At 40.1% G+C, this 18,932-nt stretch overlaps 1 protein-coding gene across 1 annotated transcript; it reads right to left on the reverse strand.

Annotated features, from left to right (window-relative positions):
- Positions 1-1,936: 1,936 nt before the first annotated feature.
- On the reverse strand, positions 1,937-15,986 carry YPEL5 (yippee like 5). The gene is made up of 3 exons (XM_007191370.2): positions 15,851-15,986; positions 4,326-4,490; positions 1,937-2,883 (listed from the first exon to the last, which is right to left on the reverse strand). The coding sequence occupies exons 2-3, from the start codon at positions 4,464-4,466 to the stop codon at positions 2,659-2,661; spliced, it is 366 nt and encodes a 121-aa protein (XP_007191432.1). The 5' UTR covers positions 4,467-4,490; positions 15,851-15,986; the 3' UTR covers positions 1,937-2,658.
- Positions 15,987-18,932: the final 2,946 nt, after the last annotated feature.

The raw sequence follows: 18,932 nt of genomic DNA on the forward strand, positions 1-18,932 counted from the left end.
CTCTATTCCCAATTCACACCTTTCCTAGATTAAGAGTTTTGGTTTTATACGGCTCCTGGTGGGAAACCAGTGTTAAAAAGAGACATGCAATTAATTAGTGGATCTGTTTGAACTGTGAGGTATTTTTAACTGTTGTAAAAATGAAACCCATAAACCTGTCTCTGAATATTTTACAGTTGGTAGTTTCCAAATCCTGCCTGATCAAAAATTACCTGTGGACTGATTTAGGCCTGGGCTAGGGCCCAGACTCTACATTTAAACACCCCATATATGACTTTTATGAATAGGTATTGAAAATTGAAAATAGAAAACAGTTATGGTATTGCTATTTTTCTCCTCCAACCCCAAAGTAGCCACTCACAATTGTAACTTAAATCATTACATAATTACTAACAAATATTTAACTAAGAATATTCACTTTAGGACAGTCTCTGTACACATTTCAGTAAGCCACGCATTATACAGTATATTCACCTGTATTTGGTTAACTTTTCCTTCCCACAGCAAAATCATTCCCACTAGTGGTTTCCCATCTCAAGTGCACAGTGTGTTTGCTTTTCTGTAAACAATCCAATCTGACCGGATCCTCCATATTGCTATTTGTTTTTGTTTTTTTGCAAATGGAAGTTTTTAAAAGGAAGGGTGTAGAGGAACTTGCTGCTAAGGTACCTGATGCAGCCATCTAAAAGTTAACCTAGTGCTATGACATTTTATTTGTTCATATATACTGAATTATAGGTGTCAGTGTCTGAGGCAAAAGTCATCTCAGAGAAGTTAATATTTGTAAATTCAATATCTCCAAGTGGAAATTAGGTAGAGTTACCGAAACCAGAATGCCACCTTATCACTGTCAACTGAAAAAGCTATAGCTACTCAAAGGTAAGATGTATGTGTTCATAGATAAAAACTAAGATGATCACTAGACAAGGATCAGTGGAAAATAAGTAGCAGTTTTGCACCAATGCAAGACAAAATATACTTTATTGTGACAGCAAATGCACATAGTGCTATAGGTAAGGCATGCTACTAGGAATCTGCATATAATCAAAGGCTGGTATGGAAATGAATGGGAATCAGTGTTGTGTCTTAATGCTTGAAGATTTAGTCCATGGTGAAGGAAAGAGAAGAATTTGTGTCCACATATCTCAAATGCAATATTATACACCTACCAAATCAGAGACCTATGCCTCTAACCAAGAGCCCAAAGGCAAATAAGAGAAACTTAATCCTAACTGTACTCAGAAATCACTTCTAATATCAGTAACAGAAAGATTTTGCTAATTAATTTGAGGCAAATTTCATCTCTAGACAAAGACCTAGAAATTGAGCAAACATCCATTCATTCAAGTATTTAGCCAATTTTAATGCCATTTATTCCACCAGAAACAAATACTAAAATATCTAGAAATAGTTTGGATAAAGAAACATTTACATTTTAATACTTCATAATGTTGTAAATTTTGGGCTAAAATAACCCCCTGAGTCAAATTTGATCCCTTTCTATTTGAAGGGGCCAAGTAGAGTTTCAATTTCAACAGCTAAACTTCTGAGGGAAGATCTGAGAAAATAATGGTAGAATATCTAGTCCTTTGATGTAACTATCAGGCTCCACAGACTTGTCAAAATCAATGCAAAACTGAGGAGGACAGGCTGAAACACTTTGCAAAGCAGTATTTTTAGATAGGCTGCTTCACTTCCCTCCTTTTAAAACAGATGCAGATGAAATGCTCTCTGCATGAATGCACACTGACATTCTGTTCAACTGTTTTCTAAATGCAATACTGTAGATTTAAACAGTATGCTTTAATTTAAACAAAGTAGAATCTTATACACAATTTAGCTTAAGAGATGAAAAGAAACACTACTATGAAAATTACTTATCAAATACTCTGCTCTTTTAAAAGGTGATTTTAAAAGCAACACAGGACCAAAAACATCCAACTATTACTTTATTTATATTACTATGCTTAAGTTACATGGAAAAGACAACCAAGCAGTTCTGCCCCATATCAGGAAAAGTTTCCAATCAACACCAATTATGTGGTGACAAGTAACTAGGAATGGTGACATCTTTGGGTCAAGACTGACAAGGAAGAATGGGCTCTGATGCTACGGTTCATCTCCAACAAGAATATGGCACAATGGCCAGCACAAGCCATACTAACACTGAACCTTTAGCGCTGGTCACAAATTCGGATCTCTTCTCTGAAGCTAGCAAATCAAGTGAAATAACTGGGTTTAAAAAAAAGTTTTAAAATGAAGCCCAAATAAATTTAAGAACCATGCTCTTGACACATTTTCCTTTCAAAATTTACATAAAACACTTTTTCACTCTAATAGCCCAGATATTTTTCCTCACATAGCCCACCATGTAGCTGCAGATAGACTATTCTGCCTCAAGATGTAAACATAGGGGAAAAAAAAATTAACGGCATCCGCATAATATTCTCTCTACACACTGCTGTTGGATGGAAAATAGAAAATTAAAAAAAAAAAAAAAAAAGAAAGAAGGAAAGAAAGGTTCCATCATAGATTCTCACAACCTCTTGTTCCACAGTTCATGAATCCGACTCTGATGCTAAGGTGACAGTGTATGTAAGTAGATTTTTGTTTTCAGTGAAGAAGACCTGGGAAAAAGATGGATTTATCTCTTTTTCTTCAAGAGTTATCAGATGGTACATGCTCCTCAAAGCCCTCACTTTCTCGAACTAGCGCACGTTCTAGGATCACACGGCCTTCCTTATAACGCTGGCTGTCTTCAGTGGCAAACTCATAGATCCATCCCAGTTTGCTATTGCAGTTTTTGCAGCTCACATCTCGAACCATGTGGCGGCCAGTGAGCATGACCCGGTCTTGAACTTCACTGTACTGCAGGTTAACTACCTAAGAAACATGTGAAAACAAAATTGCAAAGCCATGTAAGTTATCTGCCAAAAATGGTACACAATATTTTTGTTGGTGCAAGAACAGCAACTTCAGAAAAGTGAATAGCAGTTGTTACTTTAGTCAAACCTACAATACACTTCCCAAAAGCTATTTTTACAAACTGCTGGGACAGGTAAGCATCTGTACTCAACTGGACATCTAATGTAATCATGCATTATTGTATTAGTCTAAGTCACACTATTATACACATTAGTTGCACTTCTGTGTTACAGTGAAGAGTCCTTAACTTGGAGTCATAAAACGTAGGTCTGGGTCCAACTGTTATAATTCACCACTCAATGATGAGTACAACTAAGGCTACCAATGCAAAAGAACCTAGTACGCAACAGGTACTCCATAAAAAGAAATTTGCCAGATTTGTTTCTGAAATTACATTTTATCTACAAAGAGACTGGGGTAGATTGCAATACATAGTTTTCAAGTGGGTTCAAAGAATCTGTGAAGAATTTCCAATGATTCTTAACACCCAATAATCTTCTACGCTTTACTTTTCTGTAAAGAGCCAGGTAGTAAATATTTTTGGCTTTGAGGGCTATATGGTCTTTGTTATAGCTATTTAGCTCTGCTGTTGTAGCACAAAAGCAACCATAGATAATACACAGAAGAATAAATATGGCTGTGCTTCATTAACCTTTACTTACAAAAACAGGCAGCTGGCCTGCCATGGTGTGCCAACCCCTGCTCTATACCGAAATAAAGACCAAGGGGTATATACGCTATCAATTCTTCGAGAGAAAAAACTTGTTTCTAAGTGGAACAGAGGAGTGTCCACTGGAGAGGTTTAAGTTGAACTTCTAAGAACAGGACCTTGGACTAGTTCTGTTCCTTAGCGTAAAATATTTGGAAATTCAACTTTGCTGGTACACATTAGACTCCAGGAGGCAGAATCACATCAACCAATTTCAAAGCCAGCCAGAAATTAGAGAAGGAGGCAGACTATACATTAATGTGTAAGTCAGGAAGCGCTCTTCCTGTTAACAAACCTCTTAGCCAAATCATAATCAGAAGGATGACTGGTAGGCATAAATTAAAGCAAGGGAAGTTGGTTAGACGATCCTTATTCACTTGCACTGTCAAACTATGACAGCTTAATGCAGCTACCTCCCTATAAGGAGAAATCAGTGATATGGGGGTGTCTTGGCCCCTTCAATAGTCTGTGAAGTCACTACCAAATTCTTACACTGAATGTCTTCTGAAGCAACGGAGACCACCCTTCTTATTATAATACAATCTTTAAACTCTCAACAATCAGTTCTACAGAGCACAGCTCTCATTCTGACTCTTCCTGGCATCTCCATGCTCTGAGGGGTATTCTGGTACTGCTATCAAATATATCCACTAAACCCACTTAGGATATGAAACTGTTTTTCCCCACCAACCTTGTTAAAAAGAAATGCTCTGCCAGTGGCGCCTGTGAATCGAGTGGAGATGAGTTCTGAGCGGTTGGTCAGGATCGTATCGCAGTTTGCACAGGAAAACAGACGGGTACCACCAATATGATCAAGGAAAATCCTGCCCATTTTTATAGCTGAAGTTCTAAAAACCTAGGAGCAAATGGAAAAGGACAAGAAACACATTACGATTTTTTGAAAAAATTTGTTAGTACCTACTTGGTGGTGTCATAGAGAACCATTTATATACACATATGTGATCTCTTTATAGTACTTAATACGTGAAATAGCTGACTCTGAACAAAAGGATCCAAAGTTCACACACTGAGGAAACAAATAGGTATACCCAAACTAAGAACATTTTAGAAGCAATAAATCAAGGAAGTAAACATGCTTAGGAAGGCCAAAGAATGGTATCACTTCTCTTTTGATCGGTATGAAAAAAACAGGAAGACAGTGGAATATCAAACTGAATGATGAGAAGCGCAAGCAGAGCGGTGAGAAAAGAGGTTTAGCACAGGGTTAAGTATACATTCTGAGTATGTGTAATTTGAGAAAAGACTTGTGGGACGAGAGTGGGATGATCAGATAAGAGTAGAAAAAGGGGCGATCAGAAAACAAGAAGAGGGCAGTCTGGTTCGAGAGCATGGGGGGCCTGGCTCTCTGGTCATCAGGTGCATCAACAACCACGAAGGGGTGACGGCACTAACAGTAGTTAAGTCTGAGTCTGTGGAGCACTGTACTAGGATGCTTTACTTATTTCAAAATCATCACGACAACTCTGTGAAGTTATTGCCCCCATTTCAAAGATTACCCAAGGTTACTAATTGGTCAAAGGTTACACAGCTTTCAAGTCCAGAAAATCGTGACCGGAATACGGCTCACCCAAGTCAAAGCCAAAATTTTTCCATTACTTTAACACAAGAAGAGGACACACAAGATGGTCTAGGCTGGCATAAGGCTAGGAGAACAAGAACAGAGAAGGGAAAGATGAGCCGTCGTTATATAGCTTACTATTTTTAAGAAATCCTTCCAATTCAACAAATTACAGAAGTTCTGAAACATTGCAAAAAAATCTCTGAATCCAACTTCTGAAACAAGGATAATCACACTCCAATATTTTAAAACTTAGGCGAGTTAATATATGCTACTCCTTAAATTCACTACAATTAACCCCCTAAAATAGTATTTTTTTTTAAGATCTAGACGTAGTCAAGAATACACTATAGCTTTTCATTTTAAAAAGCATTTATTCCTGTGTGTAGCGATCAGCTCCTATGTTTTAAATATTTAACATTATATGTCTTTAAAATGGCACGCAGAGCTAACACAGCTACCACTATGGAAAAGAAAAATCTAGAAGCCATGTGTAATCCATTGTCATCTTAAACTTGGGGAAATTCCATTACAACTTAAAAAGAAAATTCCATTCCTTCTAACATCTGTCAACTTCCTCAGCCATTAGGCAGTTATAATGTCATCAGAAATGTAATTATCACAAAGATAATTATGATTCCCATTACACATTATGATATGAAAGTTTAATAAAGAATGAAAAACAAATAGTGACTATAATTACAATTTATAGCTTGTAAAAGGAAAGCCAGTGCACTAACAAAAGTGTCAGTGAGTAAACCCTGTGTAAAAACACAAGACTTAAGAAATGACATTTAGCTTTCTGATTATATTTCTGCAAAACGACAACAGAAGGTAAGACTTGCTGCTTATTGTTTCAGTCTCTAGGATAGCATTGCTTTTCCCAGATGCCTAAGAACACATTATTTGTTATGCAAAGGTCAAAGGTTGCAAATCTGAGGCCTGCTGGCTGAATTCATTTGGTGGCAGAGGGATACAGCAGTGAACAAAACAACCCTTCCCTCACAAAACATAAGTGGACATATTTAATCTGGCCCACAGTTTTTATTTTAATAAAAAACTGTTGAGAATCATTTAAAATCTGAGAGATTTCATTAAGAGCCTGTATTGGGCCTTTTAAAAAAACAAAAAACAAAAAACAATGGGGAGAGCTGGTAACACAGGGCATATATTCTCATAGGGCAACGACTAGCTAGAGCTGAGTGGTGGCTGCGACTCCCCCAGCTAGGCCATTTCATTTGCTTTGTGTCCATTCTGTGCCACAAAATTACTTCACCTGTTAAGACATTTGAGTTTATGACTCTTGATACAAATTAAGCATTCAACGACCCTGTGAGTAGTTGATTTTGGTCATGTTTCTTAATACCGGTCACTTACAGAAAGGAATCAACAGCAGGGATTTATAGTCTCACCTCTGAAGACATAGTCCTCAGAATCTATATTTCTCTGAAAACTAGTGTTTGTGTAGTAATTTAGCCTCCAGCTTGGGCTTCTGGGAACTGTTACTTTCAAGCCAATTTTCCTTCAAACTTTTAAATACAATATTCATCTTGTAAGTTATTTCAACCATAATGCAAGAATAACTAGATATTTTTGAATTGACTGTGACAGATACAATACTATTGAGCAAAATGTTCAGAACTTCAAAATGAACTCTCCCTATACCTTCTACCTACATCTCGATGTTTGGTTCAGTATTACAACATAGCTGTGGCCATCTGCTTGCTACTGGATACAGGCAAACTATTTCTAAATGGGGTAAATAGATTTAACATGCTTTCTCTTCCCTGCTTCAAATTCAGACTATTTTTAACTTTTACCCAGCTATTTTTTTTTTACTGGATTCAGTTACATGATTCATTACCAAGACTAAAAATATCTGTACAGAATCACTATTCCCAGTTGCAGTTGCCATTTGGAGAGTTCTATATATGTATATAAAACTGTAAAATGTAGTTCTTATTTGTCAAAAGAGATAAGCTAGAATGCCATGGAATCTAGCAGAAGCAGGCAAAACACCACTTGCTGTTGAAGGTCTCTGGGACGTAGAAAAACCTCCGCAGGCCATTGGGTCCCAGGTGTTAGGCTTTAGCTTCGCCGGGCTAGGAGTGCAACCTAGTGCTCACTTCCCCTGTGCACACTCAGGAGGACTGACGTCAAGCAGACTGCCACTTCATTACAGAAGGGGGAAGGTCATTAAAAAGCTAAGATATAACACCTGAATCAGGTTTCTCTGGACCTGGACAATATATTGAACTCTGCCTTAGACTTAATAATTTAGTGTCTACACTGTATGGGACACTGCATTTGGTACTTTACATACATACCACATTTAATCTTGACAATTTCTAAAGTAGATATGTATTATCCTAATTTTGTAGAGGAAGAAATAAAGACTGTGACTTTATGAAATCGGCCAAACTGGGATCTGAACTAAATTCTGCTCCAGTTCTTTTCACCCCACTTACTCTCTAGTGACCAGAAGACACAGCCAGATTCAGTCTTTCTCCGTCAGATTTATCATTCTCCCCTCCTGCCTCCATGCTGAACCTCCTATATTCCCTTTGTTGACGGCAACTCCAATCACTCTCCTAAACTAGAAACCCTGGCAAATTCTTTAAGAAACTGCAAAATTGACAATACCTCCGAAATCACTTTTCGAGGTCTTTCCTCCCCGTCCCTCATCAATGTCTTAGTTCAAATTCTCATCACTTCTAGATAAACCTCTTGTGGTCAGGGAGTGTGCATTAGTAAATCCAACATACATTCACAGGTGCCACTACATTTATGCTAAATTAGATAGTGCTACAAAAGGTACTTCAGCCTTACTTACAAAAGACATGGACTTTAGCCACCCCTTTCTAAGAGCTTATACAGACCACTCCTCTACAAACTTTGAAACTTTTTATCTGACAGGATAGAATACAGCTGATTCTTTAAAAACAATTTTCTTAAAGGAATAATTTACATAACATAGAATTTGGCCATTGTAAGTGTACAAATAAATGACTTTCAGTAAATTTACAAAGTTGTGCTACCATCACCACAAACCAGCTTTAGAATATTTCCATCACCTCCCCCAATCCCCACAAACCCTTCTTCAGTCAATCTCCAGCCACAGGCAACCAATGATCTACCTTCTGACTGTTTTTACATCTAAATTATTTCCCAGGTATGCTAATCACCTTGCTTGGATTTAAAAGAGTACCAAATATCTTCAGTCACATATCTCTAAAATATCTTACGAATGAATTGCTTTCACAGATGACTAATGTTCTCTGTGTTGATTCTGGGGGCACTTACTGTGTCCCTAAGTAATAAAATGTGTGTTATGGTATCAGTGTTGAAGTTCAAGTTTATAACCAAAATTAGCACCAAACTCATCATTAATTATAGCTTTAAGACGCTCTCTTCCTTTTTAGCATTTCAAGCAAAAAAGAATCTAATAATCTTAATTTTTATAAGTGCCATTCCCCAAATAATTTAATATATAAGGTCTCCTGGGTACTAGATTTTCTTTGCTCTAGGTTATTAAAATCCTTAAAAGGTGGAAGTAAGAAAATTATCAAAATTGAGTGTTTAACTGGAAGCCTAACATCAGTTCATTTGAAATTACTGGAAACAGTAAGGTGTCAGGTTGAAAATATAAGTGAAATTCACATATGATATGTTGATATTTTAGTAAATGATTTCAATGGTTTCAATTTCCTCCCTCTTCAATAAATAGCATTTAGCTACCTAGAATTTTCAATTTCTATTTTAATAGGAGACTCCAGTGAAGCAATACATTAAGACCTTTACCTTTTTACAGATTTTTGTTTTAATTTATAGGATTTATAGAATCTAAGAGAAAAAATGGTTTTTCTCTTTCAGAAATCCATGAAAGACAGTCTCCAGGAATGTATTATTTTAAAAATTAAGACATTATGGACTATATAATTTCCTAGTTTGAGTCCAGGTCAATAAAACAATTTTCTAAAAAAGGTTTTTTGAGATTTAGTTTTTTAGAGCAGTTTTAGGGTCACAGCAAAATAAGGCAGAGATTTTCCACATGCTCCCTGGCCTCACAAATGCATACCCTCCCTCATTATCAACATCCTTCACCAGAGTGGTACATTTGTTACAACTGATGAACCTGTAATGACACATCATAACCACCCAAAGTCCATAGTTTATTAGGGCTCACTCTCAGTGTTGTACATCTTATGGGTTTCAACAAATATATAATGACATGTATCCATCATTATGTTATCACTGCTTTAAAAACTCTCTGGGCTCTATTCATCCCTCCCTCCCCCACCAACCCCTGATCTTCTTAACTCTCTCCATAGTTCTTCCTTTTCCAGAATGTCATACAGTTGGAATCATACAGTATATAGCCTTTTCAGATTGGCTTCTTTTTCTTACTAATACGTATTTAAGGTTCCTCCAAGTCTTTCCATGGCTTGATGGCTCATTTCTTTTCAGTGTTGAATACTATTCAACTGTCTGGATGTACCTGTGTATTTATCCATTCACCTACTGAAGGACACTGTGGTTGCTTCAAAGTTTTGACAATTATGACTAAAGCTGCTATAAATATCCCCATGCAGGTTTTTGTGTGGACCTAAGTTTTCCATTGGGTAAATGCCGAACAGTGTCACTGCTGGATTATATGGTATGTTTAGTTTTTTAAGAAACCACCACACTGTCTTCCAAAGTGGCTGTACCATTTTGCATTCCCACTAGCAATGAATGAGCTCTACAACCTCACCAGCATTTGGTGGTGTCAGTATTCTGGATTTTGGCCATTCTAATAGGTGTGTAGTGGCATCCCACTGTTTTAATTTGCTTTTCCCTGATGACATATGATGTGGAGCATCTTTTCATGTGCTATTTGCCATCTGTGTATCTTCTTCGGTGAAGCATCTGTTAAGGTCCTTGGCCCAGTTTTTAATTGGGTTGTTTTGTTATTGTTGAGTTTTAAGAGTCCTTTGTATATTTTGGGTAACAGTCCTTTATCAGATATGTCTTTTGCAAATATTTCTTTCAGTCTGTGGCTTGTCTTTTCATTCTCTTAACATTGTCTTTCACAGAGCAGACTTTTTCATATTAATGAAGTCCAGCTTATCAATTATCTATTTTCATGGGTCATGCCTTTGGTGTTGTATTTAAAAAGTCATTGCCATACTCAAGGTCATCTAGGTTTTCTCCTATATTATCTTCTAAGAGTTCTATAGTTTTGCATTTCACAATTAGGTCTGTGATCCACTTTTGAGTTAATTTTTGTGAGTGGGGGTGTAAGGTCTGTGTCTAGATTCATTTTTTTGCATGTGGATGTCCAGTTGTTCCAGCACATTTAAGATTATCTTTGCTCCACTGTACTGCCTTTGGTCCTCTGTTAAAGATCAGTTGACCACATTTATGTGGACCTATTTCTGGGCTCTCTATTCTATTCCACTGATCTATTTGTCTATTCTTTCACCAATACCATACTGTCTTGATTACTGTAGATATATACTAAGTCTTGAAGTTGGGTAGTGTCAGTCTTCTGACTTTATTCTCCTCCTTCAATACTGTGTTGGCTATTCTGGGTCTTTTGCCTCTTTATAGAGACTTTAGAAACAATTTGTTGATATTCACAAAGTAACTTGTTCGAATTTTGACTGAGACTGCATTGAATTTACAGAACAAGTTGAGAAGAACTGACATCTTGACAACATTGAGTCTTCCTATCCATGAACATGGAATCTCTCTCCATTCATTTAGTTCTTGTTGATTTCATTCATCAGAGTTTTGTATTTTTCCTCATATAGTTCGTATACACATTGTTAGATTTGTATCTAAGTATTTCTTTGGGGGGGGCAGGTGTGCTAATGTAAATGGTACTGTGTTAATTTCAAATTCCACTTGTTCACCACTGGTACTGATTTATACACACCACACAAACATACACACTAACAAATATCCTGTTCATTAGTCTGGCTCATTGCTGAATATATTCTTTAAAAGCAGGGGTCAGCAACAAAGACCTATGGACAAAATTCAGCTCACCACCTATTTTCGTATGACCCACAAGCTAAGAATGCTTTTTACACTTTAAAACGGTTGGGGAAAAAATACTGAAAGAATATTTTGTATCATGAAAATTACATGAAATTCAAATTTCAGTGACCATAAATAAAGTTTTATTGGGACACAGCCACACCCATTTGTTTATACTTAGTTGCTCTCTCACTACAATGGCAGAATTTGAGTATTTGCTACTTAAACCTTATGGGCTGCAAAGTTCACAATATTCACTATCTGGCCCTTGACAGAAAGTGTGCTGACCCTTGCTGAAAAAATTGTTTGGAGAGCAGAAGAGCTTTTCATTTAGAAAGCAGACAGTCTCAGAAAAAAAGGAAACTCGATTGGCATTCACGTTTAAGGATCAACAGGTGTATCCAACAAAATCATTTTAATCCCACTCCCCTTTTCTTCATGGATTTTCTAACTAAAGTCCTTAACTTTCTGTAGTAAATTCAGCATGTTGAAGATCAACAATACAAAGATTATAAAAATAGATAGTATACCCAGCTGCTGCCTCCTTCTCTCTCCACCCCCAGGATTTAAACAATGTAGCCCAAATACTTGAACTCAGGGTTCAAATCTCAGCTCTGCCGCTTAAAAGCTGCATAAACTTTGGGTAAGGTATCCTCACCTCAGTTTCTTCATCTATAAAACGGTGACAGTGGTACCCATCTCTGAGTTGTGAAAATTAAATGGCGATAATACATTTTGAGAACAGTGCGTGGCACACAATAAATGCTAAATAAAGATCAATCTAGTAAAATTAGATTATCTTCTTCAACATTCTCCACCTGAACTTCCCCCTCCAATTACAGATGAAGAAAGCAAGGCTCAGAAAGGATATGAAACAAACAATAATAATTAACTGGCTTCATTTCCTGTTAATCACTGCAAAGCTAAGTGACCAGGTGATAGAAATTACATGCAGGAGGAAAGTCAGAAATCTTTTGAAGCATCTCAAATTCTCAGTACCATAATTCTAGGTCTTAAAATAGGCACTTGCCCTCCCTGTAACTAATAATCCAGTTTGGACTCAACCATGGCAAGTAGAATTCACAGAAGGAGGAATCACACTTCCCAGCCCTAAAAATACCAGGGAGGCATCTCTAAGAACCCTCTGGTGGGAAAACACCCAGTCCACAGATAGACTTTTCCTGTGTAAAAGAATTATTTCCTCAGGGCATTTCCACAGACCACAAAACACACACTCCACCCAACTCTATCTATCATTGGACAGGTAAGAGGGGCTTTTCCACCGCACTAGGAGGTGGTGGGCAAATGCAAGACACAAAGACTCTCTCCTGCAGGGAACTGAGTGTGCAGGAGCCTAGTGCAGAAAGGGTTAAAGGAATCTGCCCTTCCAGGAAAGGCTGTGTTTTGCAATGGTTTGGCTAGACTGGAAACATGCGGGAGCAAGCTTGTATATCTGGTTTTCCGTCTCTTCCCTCTCCAAAAAGGGAAGGAACAAAACTCAAAGGACTTTTAACAGTGCTGGGTTAATTACTACAATTAACATCTAACGCTACTGTAATCTCATCAACTATTTCACACCAATTTGTGATGAAGTTCTATTGAAAACCTACACGAGAAAATAATAATTTGAGTTTGATCCATAAAACCAATTTTCCAATTTTTTTTTTTTTTTTTTTTTACAAAATATTCACCAATCCAAGGTTTCAGTGACACAAGAAAGCTATGCTTTCCTCTTGCTCTCTTGCAATACCTGACCAGTTTACTTTGCTGTTTCAAATGATGTTCTGGTTGTGGAATCAGGTCATTTGACAGTAACTTTTATATTTTTGTTCTTGCCCTGAAAATAATGCCTTTGTTGTTGTTAAACGTTTTCCAAGTTCACTATGTTTCTATAATTCTTATTGTTCAAGTCATCTCTAGAAAATAAGACTAGTCATGTAACTCAGTGAGTCAGCTAAACAATCTGAGTTGATAATCTCCCCAAAACAGCTTTTGACAAGACAAATTCAAGATCTCTCATTTGCTGTGATGCAATACCATGAGTCAAAAAAGCCTCTAATTGGATGGACTGGAGTACAATTTAACTGTCTGCTTTCCTGATTCAGGTGTCAAGTAGCAAGCTTCATGTCACAGCTAAGGTTCAGTTCCTACACCACCGAGACATTACTACACAGGATTACCAGAGAAACTGACATTGGTTTATATAGCCATTTAGGCACTATGAAACCTAAAGTGATAATCTGGGCAGGATTATACTTAGTAGGACTATCTTCACATCTCGATATTTAGGACTAGCTTCACGTCTCATGGACTGTTTTTTTGGAGGGTAGTAGCTAATTTAATCTTGTTTTTAGACTTAATTTTGGCCTCATTTCCCTTCCTTTTTTATTTTCTAAACCTTTCTTTCCTACCACTTAAATAGAGCAAAAGAAAAGGCAACTAAGTCTGGCGAAAGGTCCTCAATGATCCAGCCAGATTATTTTAGAAGCAGCAACATGTATTTTACATGTCGTTAAAATCCAATTTGGTGTTCCTGTATAGAGTTAAATAACTTAAGCACATTTCATCAACACCCTCTCCTATAGATAAGGTGGCTGCCAGAAATAAACTTAAAAAAAGAAAAAAAAAAAAAGTCAAACAGTAAGCCTGTATTGGGCACTGAGCTGGGTGAAAATGTGATAAAGGCAGACATTGGTCCTTTCCAAGGAGCATGACATTTTACCTGGTATTCCAGTACAAAGCCAGAAAGATAATGGCATACGTGGAAAATACTTTGTGTGCCAAACTCCACAAGCTCTACCTTCTCACTATCTATAAAGGCTCTGGGCCTCTTTTTTTCCTCCTAGGCCTCTGTTTGCCCAATAGCATCCCAAAGCCGCTTCATTTTCTAAGTCTAATTAATATCAATCCACTCTAGGATGCTTCACTCTTACTTCTCACTGCCCCATTTTTGAACTCCTACAACATAATTTCATAACTTACTACTATTTAACTGCGTACTGTTACCCAATTTCATTTGCCTATGTTTTTTACTAAAAACTGTGCGTTTCTAGAGAAAAGATCGTAAATTCTTTGCAATTTCCTTCTTACCTAACATAGTGCGAGTATGCAATAAACTTTTAGGGAAAGATTCCACCAAGACACTTCACATCTGGCACAAATATGTACCCTGGACACACTTCATGCATTTTGGTTCGTCTTTTGTTGGAACACAGCTGCAACACTGTATACGCGACTGTGCAAGATTAACTAATACCCTATTACCCCCCGTTACTTCAGCAGCAAGTCTAATTTCCCCAAAACCCAAGGTTAGCCTGAGGTTACTTCAGGTTTTCCATCTGTCAAAGAGATCTGGTATAAAAAGCCTCAGATTACCAACAGGGCTCTGTAAACAGAAAAAATTTAAAAATAAATGAGCTGTACACCTTCCCAGACTCTCCGCGCAAGGGGAGATTAATCGGTGTCCGGATTAAACAGATCTTTGTAATATTCCAATTTTCCAACTCCCGCTGTCCGGAATACTCATTGTCCTACCTACGAGTGCACAATAAAGGGGTGGCCAGGGCGCGCATACGCCCCACCGACAAGGAAAGCAAGGATGCTGTTCGCCGTGGGGCAGCAGGCGGCCGCGCGACCCCCAGCGCCGGTGAGCACCGCCGCAGCCGCCCACGCCCCGCAGCCCCGGCTGGCCCCAGCTGATTGCGGGCACGTGACGCCGCGGGCCAATCGGGAGGGGCCGGAGCCCGAGCGCGGCACGGCCAGGCCTCCTCCGGCACAACAAACACGGGCCGGAAACAGCTGAGCGGGCGGCCCCGCGGCCCCGGACGCCCGACGGCCGCCCAGCAGTTCCGCCACGCCCTCCGTCAAGAGGGCGGGTACCCCTCCCTCGGCCCGGGGGTCTCCTGGGGTGCAGGAGGGCAGGGTGGCGGGCGTCCAGCCTTTGGGGGGCAGCAAACAAAAGCCAACGCCGACCCCCACCCATGGCCAGTCCCAGCCGAAAGGGGATGTGGCCCCTTCGAAGGACAGGCCACGGCGTGGCGTTATTAACGCCGCACATCTCGGAGTCGAGTTCGGACTTCACCTCGGGGCCGTGGGCGCAGGCCCCGGCGGAGACCGCGGCGGCGCGGAGTCCGGGGCGCGCCTCCGACACTGCGGCGGGGACGCGGCCCGTGGGGGCGGGGCAGCCCAGGCGACGGGGTCGCCGGCCAAACCGCCCGCGGAGGGGCGCCGGAGGCCCAGGCCGCGACTTGCAGGGCCTCCGAAGCTGCGCCGGGGCGGGAGGGCGCGGGCGCCGAGATGGGGGTCGCGGCTGTTGCGGTTGCGCCGGTTGCCCCGGTTGCGCGGCGGGGGCGGGCTGACGGCGGCCGCCGCGCCTGGGCCTCACAAAGAGGAAATAGGCCAGCTCCTCAGCCCACAGCCCCGGCACCGGAGCCCGCCCAGAGGGGCGGGGGTCGGCCGCGCTGGGACCCCGGAGGGAGCGCGGGTAGGAAAAGGCACTTCCTGCCTGGGCCCCCCGCCCCGGGCCAATCCCGAGTGTTTCGAAGCCGCTGACCCGGAGGGGGGGCCTCAGGCCCCCTCGGGCCCCGAATCCAGCCCCCGACCGCCGCACTCACACCGAGCGGCTGTAAGATCCGCGGCCGCCAGCGGCTCTTCGGTCCTCAGCTGAGATGAAGCCCCTTCAGCCAGCGGAGTCTCCAGGTTTAGTCAGGCCCTGGCCTTGGCCCCGCCTCTCCCTGGTTGGGCCTCAGCGTCAATCACCCGGCGTAGCCCCGCCCCTCGAACAGTCGGCTCTCCCGGTTGGCGCAGAACGCCCATCATTTCTAGACCCCGCCCCCTCCCCGGCACCCTGCCCTTTCCGCTGGGCCCCGCCCCTTCTCTGGCTCACCCTCCCCCACTCCCGCTCCCCTTTGCGTCGCGGCCCACCCCTCCCAGAAGCCGCAGACCCAGGGCAATCTCCCTGCAGCTCGCCCCGCCCCTGACCCAACGCCCGGGACTCGGACAGCCAATCAAAGACGCTAACTCTGCCCCCTCTCCAGACGCAGCCAATGTGGAGAGACCTGAGGTCCACCCCCTTCCCAGCTGAGAGCACACAACAGCGTCCACGTGAGTCAGCTTCTTAAAGGAGACTGCCCGGCCTTTCTAATTGCTGCAGCTGAGAGACATTGCGCGTCATCAGCGTCACCAGGTGGTGGCTAGGGCCTAGTTTCCTGAGGCCCAGTGATGAAAACAACAGGCAGTTTTTCTAGGCAAAGCAGGTGCCTGGATAGTTTAAATGCACCGAGTAATTAATTTCTTTGAGATTGTTTACTCTTGCCCCTCCTTACAGTAGGCCACCTTTTACTTACAAACCCCAAACCCTTTGAGTCTGGGCATATAGGAACTCCTGAAGAAAGGATTTTTCAGGTGTGGCCGAACTTTATTTACAACTGCCTGAGTTCTTTCTTGGTAGTGGAAGTGATTATCAAAAAGATGAGAAAATTCAGTCTTCTACATGAAGATTTTTTTGCCTCAGAGAGTCTGAGATTTGTTTGTTGAAAAGGGTAGCTATTCCCTTAATCCTCATCAACGCTTAAAATGGAAGATCTTGGGTCTCATTAAATTAGAATTTCCCAGGTGCTTACATTAATGGTCTTTGGATTAATGGATAAAGTAGAAATGTCTGACGATAAAGTAGAAATGTTTGACGATGCCTCTTTCTCAGGTAAAAAATAAAGACTAACATTTGAGACTAACCTGCAAGGTGCTTAAAGCTGTCTTTAGTGGGATAGAGGTTTCAGAGCAAATCGTAGCATTTGACTCCTCACCAACCCCAAACTCACCAGTATTTTCATTCAGGGCAGATAAAAACCTGGATTATCTTTTGATAAGTGAGTTTTCCAAGAGGTGAGGAAATTTTAAACTTTTTAAAAGTTTTTTTTCTCATTATTCGTTTTTGCTTAGTTTGAATTACAAAACCAACCCATGTTCATTGTAGGAAGGTCATACCGTCTCATTTCATAACAGAGACTGTCCTCTGCTTACAGCTTCATGTGTTTTTTCCTATTCTTCCTGAAAGGAATGTGCATCTCTTATTCCTCAATTTGCTTTTTTCACTCAATATGTTATGGTCATCCTTCCATGTCAAATATATCTTTTATCTACAAATTTACCTTTGTCTCCATAGTTTTTTATAGTAGGACTTAATCTTTTATTAAACATTACTTTTTCTACTAACAGACATGAGATTGCCTTCAATCTTTTCCTATTAAAAATATATTTTTTAGAAACTTGTATTCGTTGATAAGATATTGGTCAAATATTTCTGAATATAATCGTTTGAAAAGGGCGTACAATGCCTAAACCCCAAGGAATGAGCTTTTCTCAAAGTGAACACTTTAAGTACCAGCAAAAGACAATGGGAAAGATATTTATTCATTTAACAGATACATATAAAGTGCTTACTGTTCCAAGTGCTTTAAAATTATTAACTCGCTTTTCATAATAACCCAATGAGGTAAGTACTGCTATCATTCCCATTTTACAGCTAAATAAACAGAGGCATATTGATTAACTAACTTGTCCAAGATCACCCAATAGAGGTATTGAATACAACATTTGTAAACTTGTAAAAGAATGATTAAAACCATATTTTAGAAAGATAAATCTAGGTGTTGGTGTTGTGCAGAGTTAGGATCCAAATATGAGGAAAGGAGGGCAGATAGGAATGGAATTGAAGGGGTAGGTTTAACATTAACAAGAATGGCTATACAGAACTGACTGATTGTATGTAGGTGGACTAAGAAGAGAGAATTTTCAAAGATAAACCAGAGGTTTTATCCTAGGTGATTGGTAGGGTGACGACTCCCTATTGCTAGGTATAGGGTGGTTGAGAAAGTTGATTTGGGGTGAAAGCTGATGAGTCTGGGCTGATGGTGGCATGCCCATTAGAAATAAAGAATTTACTGTTGAAGATAATATGACAAATATGGAAGAGAAATAAAAAGAAAGTTTGAGAGATTTGATATTTTATCTTGTTTGATTTGTGTTGTACCTATTAATTTAATTTGGAATAAATTTGTACTTTATAATATTGAGACTTTCCCACCAAGAATATGGTATGTTTCTCCATTTATTCAAGTGTTCTTTTATGTCTTCCAGTGAAATGTCATGATATATCTGTCTTCCTTTAGGTTGCTCCTATCTTCTTAGAGTTATATTTAGGTATTGTATATTTTCTGGGGATATTATGGACTGAGTTATGCCCCCCTGAGCCCCTGAGCCTAAGCCCCAGTGCCTCAGAATGTGACTGTATATTGAGATAAGGCTTTTAAAGAGGTGATTAAATCGAAATGAGGTTCTTAGGGTTGGGCCCTAGAACAATCTGACTGGCATCCTTGTAAAAAGAGTAGATTGGGATATACAAGGGATGTGTGTGCACAGAGAGAAGATGGCCACCTGCAAACCAAGGAGAGAGGCCTCGCTAGAAACCAAACCTGCTGACTCCTTGATCTTGGAATTCCAGCCTCCAAAACTGTGAGAAATCAATTTCTGTTACTTAAGCCACCCGGTCAGTGGTATTTCATTGTGGCAGCCCTAGCAAACTAATACAGGGGGTTACTGTGAATAGGAACTTCTCCTATCATATAACTGTAACTGGTTGTTTGTTATTTTGTAGGAAAGATAATGATTTTATAGTTTACTTTCCTGAATTTTCTG

The sequence above is a fragment of the Balaenoptera acutorostrata genome, chromosome 12 (assembly GCF_949987535.1).
Source record: "Balaenoptera acutorostrata chromosome 12, mBalAcu1.1, whole genome shotgun sequence".
Classification (NCBI taxonomy): domain Eukaryota; kingdom Metazoa; phylum Chordata; class Mammalia; order Artiodactyla; family Balaenopteridae; genus Balaenoptera; species Balaenoptera acutorostrata.

Bases quoted from the DNA above. Each gene is read 5' to 3' on its own strand.
- YPEL5 (XM_007191370.2), bottom strand. From the start codon at position 4,466: ATGGGCAGGATTTTCCTTGATCATATTGGTGGTACCCGTCTGTTTTCC. The intron at 2,884-4,325 runs GTTGGTGGGGAA...CATGTTTCTTAG, and splicing joins GAGCATTTCTTTTTAACAAG to GTAGTTAACCTGCAGTACAG.